Raw genomic sequence first — 8,058 nt, forward strand, 5'->3', positions numbered from 1 at the left:
ACACACACACACACACACACACACACACACACACACACACACACACAGAGTAGGTACTTAATGTACCTATGTTATGAATTGCAAGACTCATCCATCTTCCATAAATGAGGAAACTTGGATTCAGAAACATTAAATATTTTGCCCAGGGTTGTGCAGAGATGTGACAATTGGAGCCTCGAACCTAGATCTTTTCATTTCAAGTTCAAGTCTCTTTCCACTGAACCAGAGTTTGACCATTGACATAATGAAAGGAAGGGCAGTCTAGGAGAAGAACTTGACTCAGCTGGCATCAAAATTCTTACGTAGCCACCAGTGCCATCGTTGGCAAGTTAGTTAAACACTGTGATTCCCTTGGTCTGTCAATGACGAGAAAGGTGAACACTCTGACTTATACTTGTATCATAATGATAATGACTTGCCCAGGGTCACACAGCTAGTAAGACACTAGTAAGTGTCTGAGACTATATTTGACCTCAGGAAAGTGAGTCTTCATACTTCCAGTATCCACCATTGTCACACCTAGCTAGCTGCCCATAACTTTCAGGTATTTAGCAAATATTTCTTGATTATTATGTAACTGGTCCCTATCAATATATTAGATATTTAGAATTCAAAAAATGTTAGTGTTATTTCCTATAAACCCTATATAGCATACCTGGAGTCAAGAGATCTGAGTTTAAGGTCTGAATTTGATGCTCTGAGTCCCTTTCCAGGTCACTTCACTTCTTAAGCTTTAGTTTTTTCATCTGTAAAATGGAATAGTAACACTTTCATTACATAGCAGAGTTAATAGGAAAGTTCTCAGCTCTAAAGAGTGATAGAAATAGTAATTGTTATTAACTTAAGATGCTTTGAGATTGCTTAAGCTGCTTTATTATATGAAGTTAAAATAGTTTTCATACCCAATCACTTACTATCTCTAAAAGAGTAGGGATTTCCATGTACTGCCATTAGTCATAAAAGGAGGTGAGGGGACTAGACTGAGCCTTTCCAGTCCCAGTGGACAGCAGGAGTCATAGAATGGTGACCATATAAGGACCAGTAATTATCCTGAAGTTGGAATTTGAAAAGTGCTGTTCTAACTGATTAATCATCTTCTGAGGAGTGAACCACAGAATCATATAATCCCAAAGTTAGAAGAGATCTCTGAGACCAACTTGTCCAACCCATGAATTCTTTCTATAACATCTCCAACAATCTCTTAATAAATTCTCTATCTTTCTATTTATATATCATTGATCTCTCCATCCGTACATCCATCTATCTTTATATTTATCAATCATCTTTCTATCTATCCATCCATCTCTCATCTGCCCTTGAGAAGCTTACAAACTTTTGCATAGGAGCAGCAGGTTATGACATATACATAATTACATATGACATAAAGGAGTGATGGAGTTGGGGGTGTGTGGCCAAAGGAATGATCCAAACAGCATACTCTAGGAAGATATGAGGAAGGAGAGATCACTATTAGCTGAAGGATCAGGGAAAGCTGCATGGAGAAGGTGGCACTTGAGATGAATTTCAAAAGAAGAGAAGGTTTTGAAAGAAGGAGAGAGGAGGGATTTTGTTCCAGGTATGGGGTATCTGTAGGAATAGGAAAAGGCAGGAATGACTCAGAATCCAGTTTAGCTGGAGTTCAGAGTACCTGAGGTAGAGACATGTTACATAAAGCTCGATAAGGAAGTTGAAACCAGGTTGTAGAAGGCCTTAAATGCCAGACCAGATTGTTTGAAGTTCATCCTACAGGCAATAGGGAACCACTGAGAGTTTTTGAGCCTGGGTGTGACATGGGTAGGCATGTGCCTTGGGAAGATTATTTTGGCAACTTTGTAAATAATGAATTGCAGAGGAGAGATACTGAAGGCAGAGAGACAATTTAGTGGGGTTGGTACAATAATTCAGGTGAAAGGTGATAGAAGGCTGAACTAGAGTAGTGTCAGTGCAGGAACAGAGAAAGGAATGATGGGAGAGACTTTGTGGCCATAGCAGTGACAGCAGAGACTTGGAATTGACTAGATGTGGAGAATCATAGGGAAGACAGGATTCAAAGATGATTCAGGTTTAAGTCTGGGTGACTGGGAGGATGACGTTCACTTCAACAGAAATAGCTAAGTTTGGAGCAGAGGCACATATTAGGGGGAAGATGATGAGCTCCATGTTGGATAGGTTGATTTGGAGAGGCTAATGGGACATCCAGGTGGAGATATCATACAGAGAGATGAAAATGAGAGACTGGAGCTCAGAGAAGAGGCTGGGTCTGGAGAAATTAATTTGTTAGAATTTCTTTAACAAATTTATTTGAAGCTAATTCTTCTCAATGGACATAAGATGTTTTCTTTATATATATAGTATATTTGTTTATCTATATATATATATATATGTATTGTATCCTTCCAATAGAATATAAGCTCTTTGAGAATAGGTTCTGTTTTTTTAGCATTTTTGGTTCTGTATCCCCAGTGCACAGCTGGCTTACAGTAGGTGTTTACTAAATGCTTGTTGGATTGAATTGAATTATTGGCACCAGAGGTCCTATTTGAAGCCTTTCCAGATTAAGACATGCTAGAAGCATGTGCTCTGATGGCACAGCCTTCAAGAACCAACCTACAGAAACTCCCCATGCCTTGAGGAAGCATAGGGCAACTTGGAATGGAAGAGTGAAGGTTTTGTGCTGTTTAAATTTGGGATGATATTAGTTATGGAGAAGGGAACTAAATATAGTTGTACACATAGCCAACTCTGCCCTGAACCCTTTTTCAGGGGTGGGGAATCTGCAGCCTTGAGGCCACATGTGACCTTGAGGCAGCAAGTTCCCCACCCCTGCCTTAGGGTATAAGAAAAGAACTCATGTTTAGATGATACACAGAAAATTGGAATAACATTTGACTTTGGTGTTTCCCATAGGTTTTGCTCCCATCAGTGGGATGTGCAGCAAGTATCGAAGTTGCACCATTAATGAAGACACAGGGCTTGGTCTGGCGTTTACCATAGCTCATGAGTCAGGCCACAAGTAAGTGATGCTTTGAGTCATTTTCATTCATTTTTTCATTCAACAAGCACTTAAGTGTATCCTATGTGCCAGGCTCCGAATGGGCAATATGCTGGGTGTACAGAGACAAAAATGAACGTCACTGCCCTCCGAAGGCTTATATTCTGTTGTGGGGAAACTACACGTATACAGAAAATTAAAGCTAAATTAAGCATAAGGAAATGTCTAGGGGATGGCATTAGAAACTGGGAGGAGCAGAACAGGAGCTGACACGAGCATTCTATGAAGCAGGGGTGAGGGATGAGTGCATGGGAGCAGATGGTACAGAGGCATAGGAATGAGTATTTAGAATATTGTATATGGGAAATAACAAACTGGAAAGTTTGTCTAAAATGTGGAGTGAGCCAAGGAGACTAAAGTGAAATGAGGCTGGAACCAGTTTGTGAAGGGATTTAAAAGCCCAAAAAGGGCAGAGTGGAGAGAATGTTGCATTTTCTACTAAGGGTAAGAGGGAGCCACTGGAGTGTCTTGAGTAAGAGTGACATGTGTATTTCACAGTTATTCCCTCAATGATTGGCACATCTGTACATATTGCTTTGGAAGCAGTAGATAAGAGTAATAGTTCCAATTTCTAGGTGCTTTGAAAAGTTTACAAATCCTTTTCTATTCCACATATCTGTTAGCAGACAGCTAGTTAAACACTCTCATTTTATAGATGAGGAAACTGAGGCCCAGAGTGGTTAAGTGATTTGACCTGGGTCATACAGATAGTAAATGATAGAGCTGGGATTTGAACCCAGGTCCTCTGACTCCAAATCCAGTCCTTCTATTACATCAATTCATCTGTTTACAAGTTGTATCTCCCTAATAGAATAAATGTAAACCCTTAAAGGTCAGGGACTTAATGTTTTGTCTTTACTCTCTTGTGTGGAATATAGTACTGCACTTTGCACATAGTAGGTGTTTAATAAACATTCGTTGTTTGTTGAATTGGGTTAGTATTTATATAGAGAGAAAGAAGAAGCTCAGGCCCAGGAAGGTGAGTTTCCTGTCTATAAAAGTCAACATTTGGATTTTGAATGTTCAGTTGTTAGGGATTCCTGTTCAGTTCAGGGTTGGGCCTGAGGTTGTGCTCTGAGGTCCCTTCTACCCTGAGATTTATGGTTATAATAATAACTGTTATATTTGTTAGCATGTTAAGGTTTTCAGAACATGATGACTACGCTCGGTTATTGGAAAGGCTATCATGTGGAAGAGAGTTTAGACTCATTTTGTCTGGCCCCAAAGGAAAAATGGAAACAATGGATGGAAGGTGCAAAAGCATGTTAGACAGGATGTCAGGGGGAAAGCCTTCCAACAATTAGAGTTGTCTCAAAAGTGGAAGAGCTGTCTTAGAATGAATTGGATTATTCCCCACTGGAGGAACTCAACCAGGCACTGGATAACCAGTTGCTGGCTATAGTATAATGGAAATCCATTTCAACTAAGGTTGTTATACATAGCCTCTGAAATCTCTTCTGACCCTAAATTCTTCAATTCTATGATTCTCCATAGCAACTACCCATTTTACAGATGGGTAAACAAGTTCAGAAAGGTAAAATAGAATGCGATCTCCTCAAAACAGGGACTATTGTTTCAATTTTGCATTCATATCCCTAGTGCCCAACAGCACAGTGCCTTGCACTTATGAGGCATTTTATAAATTCTTGTTGAATGGAATTGAATTAAATGCGAAGGATTTGCCTGTGGTCACAGAGCTAGAAAATGTCCGAATTAGGATTTGAAACCAAGTCTTTTGAATTCAGAACCTGTGCTCTTTCCAAAACATAAATCCAAGATTCCAAAATTCTTGGAGCAAATTTTTTTATGGTTCTCCTAATAGTATCATGGGGACCCCAGGTTTGCATTTAGGCCATCCACCTATCATTTCTTATTCTCACAGGGAATGTGCATACAGTTACCATGATGATAATATTGGAATGGATAATTGAGTGGGTTTTTACCAAAGAAGCTCTTTCTTACAAAACTACTGTCTACAAATTTTCATCTTTAAGCCCCTAAATAACATCCAGTGAGTCCATATAAGTCTGTGGACATGGACTGCCCCACCATAGGATGCGCTGCCTCAGGAATTGACGAATCCTCTGTACTGGACGTCTTCTGGTGGAGGCTAGATGACCACTTGTTGGATGTGGGGGCAGGGGGGGGGTGCAGTGTGGTATCAGAAGAGAGAGACTCAGAGGCAAGGAGTCTGAATCCTGCCTCTGATGCTCACTTAACTCTGTTTCCTTGGTCAGGTCACTTCAGTCTCCATGATCTTTCTCATCTACAAAATAGGGATAAAAACACCACAGCACGTGCCTCATGAGGTTGCTTTGAAGGCCAAATGAGATAGTGTTTGTAAAGTGCTTTGTAAATTGTAAAGTTACATATAAATCTCACTTATCATTTATGACTTAGGTAGTAGTTAAACCAGATGTTTTTTGAGGTCCCCTTTAACATTGTTGGAATTGTGTCAAAAGAAAAGAATATATAGCTCTGGTATCACAGATACTTGGACATGTAAAATGTGTTTTCAGATTGTGTTAGGGATTTTGTAAGGCAGGGGAGAGGTGGAATACTTGGGAATAAGGTCACTTTTTGTTCTGCTTAGACTCATAAGAGAGGCGGTGTACTGTAGCAGATAGAGAGTTAGCCTTGGGGTTAGAGAAGCCTGGGTTCTGTTCCTGCCTTGGACACGTATGGTTGATATGACCACGGGCAGATTGCTTAACCTCTTAGGGCCCCCAGGCAACTCCAAGGCTATAAATTACAAAGAAAATGCTGATCTTCATTGGTAGAGTAAATTCCTCACCTGGAGCTCACTACCCAGATGAAATCACATGTTTGAATAAAAACAAGATTCATAAACTGCTGAAGTTGAAAGGGACCTTAGAACATAGGAAGTCAGAGTTGAAATGGTCCTTAGAGACCATGGAGTCCAGTCCCATTATCTTACCAAAGTGGAAACTGAGCCCCAGAGACTTCTAGCCAGATTTAAAAAAAAAAAAAAAGCATCGGTTTAATTTCTAGCAAAAAAAGTTCATTTTTTCATAAACCACAAATCCTACTTCCATGCTAAAATTTGCTTAGAGACCACAACACTGACACATCTCTCTGCAGGAAATCCAAATCATGACCTTTCTCATACTCAGAAGAATATTTTGCATTTTTCTAGTCCTTTACACAGGGATCTCCCAGCACTCCCTAAATATGAGCGGTTTTGTTCTGTACATCTGCCTCCTCAAGCTACCCAGGTAGAGGATCATAGTCTTTCTTCAGCTCTGAAAGGAGCCTTAGGGATTATCCAGTCCAATCTTCTAATATTACAAACCAAAGCCCAGAGAAGAGATTTGTCCAGGATCGTACAGATAGTGACAGAGAGAGAATTTAAGCCCAGGTTCCCTGACTCCAAACCTATTGTACTTTACCTAACCTCTGTAGGACTCCACCCAATTAAAAGCAAAATGAAGTAATGAAATGCCCCACGTGATCCCAGTGCCCTTTGTTCAGTGTCATGAATGAAAGGGCCAAGACATTGGGTGTAAAATGCCTCTACCTAATTTCAGTCAGAGGAGAGAAGGCCCATTCCTGAAGTCACTAGTTAGGAGAGAGAATAGCATGACCCCTCTTTGGGAATTTTACCCATTGCAAATTCAATCTGCTGTCATCCTTTTCCACCGTCTCCTTGTTGGGGAATGTGACTCTGGAATCTAGAAGGCTTCATCAGTGCAGCACATGCTCTGACAGGTACTGTGACCTCCAGTCTGGACCTGGCTTTGGACAATGGATCTGCTAACCAGCCCTGGTTACCTAAATGTGGAATGACTCATTGGAGGGTTGGTCATCACAGGACAAATTACTTCAACCACACCAGCTCACAAAGACTGGATCCTAAAGTGTGGAGGAGCAGTGATCTGGGTCAGTCAACAAACAATTATTAGGTGGTTACTATGAGTCACACTAAGCACTGGAGATACAAAGAAAAGAGACATCATGCAAACAACTATGTACAAACAAGATATAGACAGGATAAATTGGAGAGAATTTCAGAGGCAACGCGCTAATGTTAAAGAGGAACAGGAAAGGCTTCATGCAAAGGATGGGGTTTTAGTTGAGTCCTGAATAAAACCAGGGAAGCCAGGAAGCAGAAGTGAGGATGAGGAGGGAGCATTTCAGTCATGAGGGACAACCAGTGAAAATGCTCAGAGCCAAGAGATGGAATATCTTGTGTAAGAAACAGCTAGAAGGCCGCTGTGACTATACCATAGAATACATGGAAAGGAGGGAAGTATAGGAAATCAAGTCAACAAGTATTTATCAAGTGCTATTGTGTAGTAGGCTCCGGGCTGGGGAGGGGAGAGAAGGAACCTGAATCTGGGAATGGTGGAGGAAGAAGTCCGGAGAGTTAGGAGCAGATCCCGGAGTGGAATGAGGGAGTGAGTGTGACTGGTCCGGTCACTTTCCATAAAACACAGGCTCCAGGAGTAACTGACTAATCAGAGGAAGGGACCAGAGGGCAGAGTGATCTTCCAGGGTGAGATGGCCCCAAGGGGGGAGTGGAGTTCCAGAGCAAGAACACTGCTCTGGTATAGTGAGGAAAGAAGTCCAGACAGTAAGAAACAGATCCTGGAGAAGAACGAGAGGGCAAGACTGAAAAGGGATCAGGAAAGAACCGGGTTATGAAGGACTTTCAAAGCTAAACAGGGTTTCATATTTTATCCTGCTGGTAATAGGGAAGTACTGGAATTTATCTGAGTAATAGGTTGACATGGTTAGACCTGATCACCTTGTTAGAAAGATCACCTTGGTAGTGAGTACAGGATGGACCAGAGTTGGGGAGAGGCTCAGTAGTGGGGGCCTGGGACAGGAGGAGCACCCCCTGTGATGGAATCACAAAGGTAGTGGTAAAGAAACCCTTCCCCACCAAATATCCACAGTTTCTTCTTCTTCTTCTTCTTCTTCTTCTTCTTCTTCTTCTTCTTCTTCTTCTTCTTCTTCTTCTTCTTCTTCTTCTTCTTCTTCTT

At 41.1% G+C, this 8,058-nt stretch overlaps 1 protein-coding gene across 1 annotated transcript in view; it reads left to right on the forward strand.

Moving 5' to 3' along the window:
* The window catches only part of ADAMTS18 (ADAM metallopeptidase with thrombospondin type 1 motif 18), a 228,689-nt gene that overhangs the window by 91,968 nt on the left and 128,663 nt on the right, over positions 1–8,058 (forward strand). Inside the window, exon 8 of the mRNA XM_069085865.1 lies at positions 2,908–3,013. Within this exon, the coding sequence (XP_068941966.1) occupies positions 2,908–3,013 (106 nt within the window). The remainder of the gene's footprint in view (positions 1–2,907; positions 3,014–8,058) is intronic.

The sequence above is a fragment of the Petaurus breviceps genome, unplaced genomic scaffold (assembly GCF_028583685.1).
Source record: "Petaurus breviceps papuanus isolate PSGF00001 unplaced genomic scaffold, PetGlider_PUasm1.0 176, whole genome shotgun sequence".
NCBI classification, from domain to species: Eukaryota; Metazoa; Chordata; class Mammalia; order Diprotodontia; family Petauridae; genus Petaurus; species Petaurus breviceps.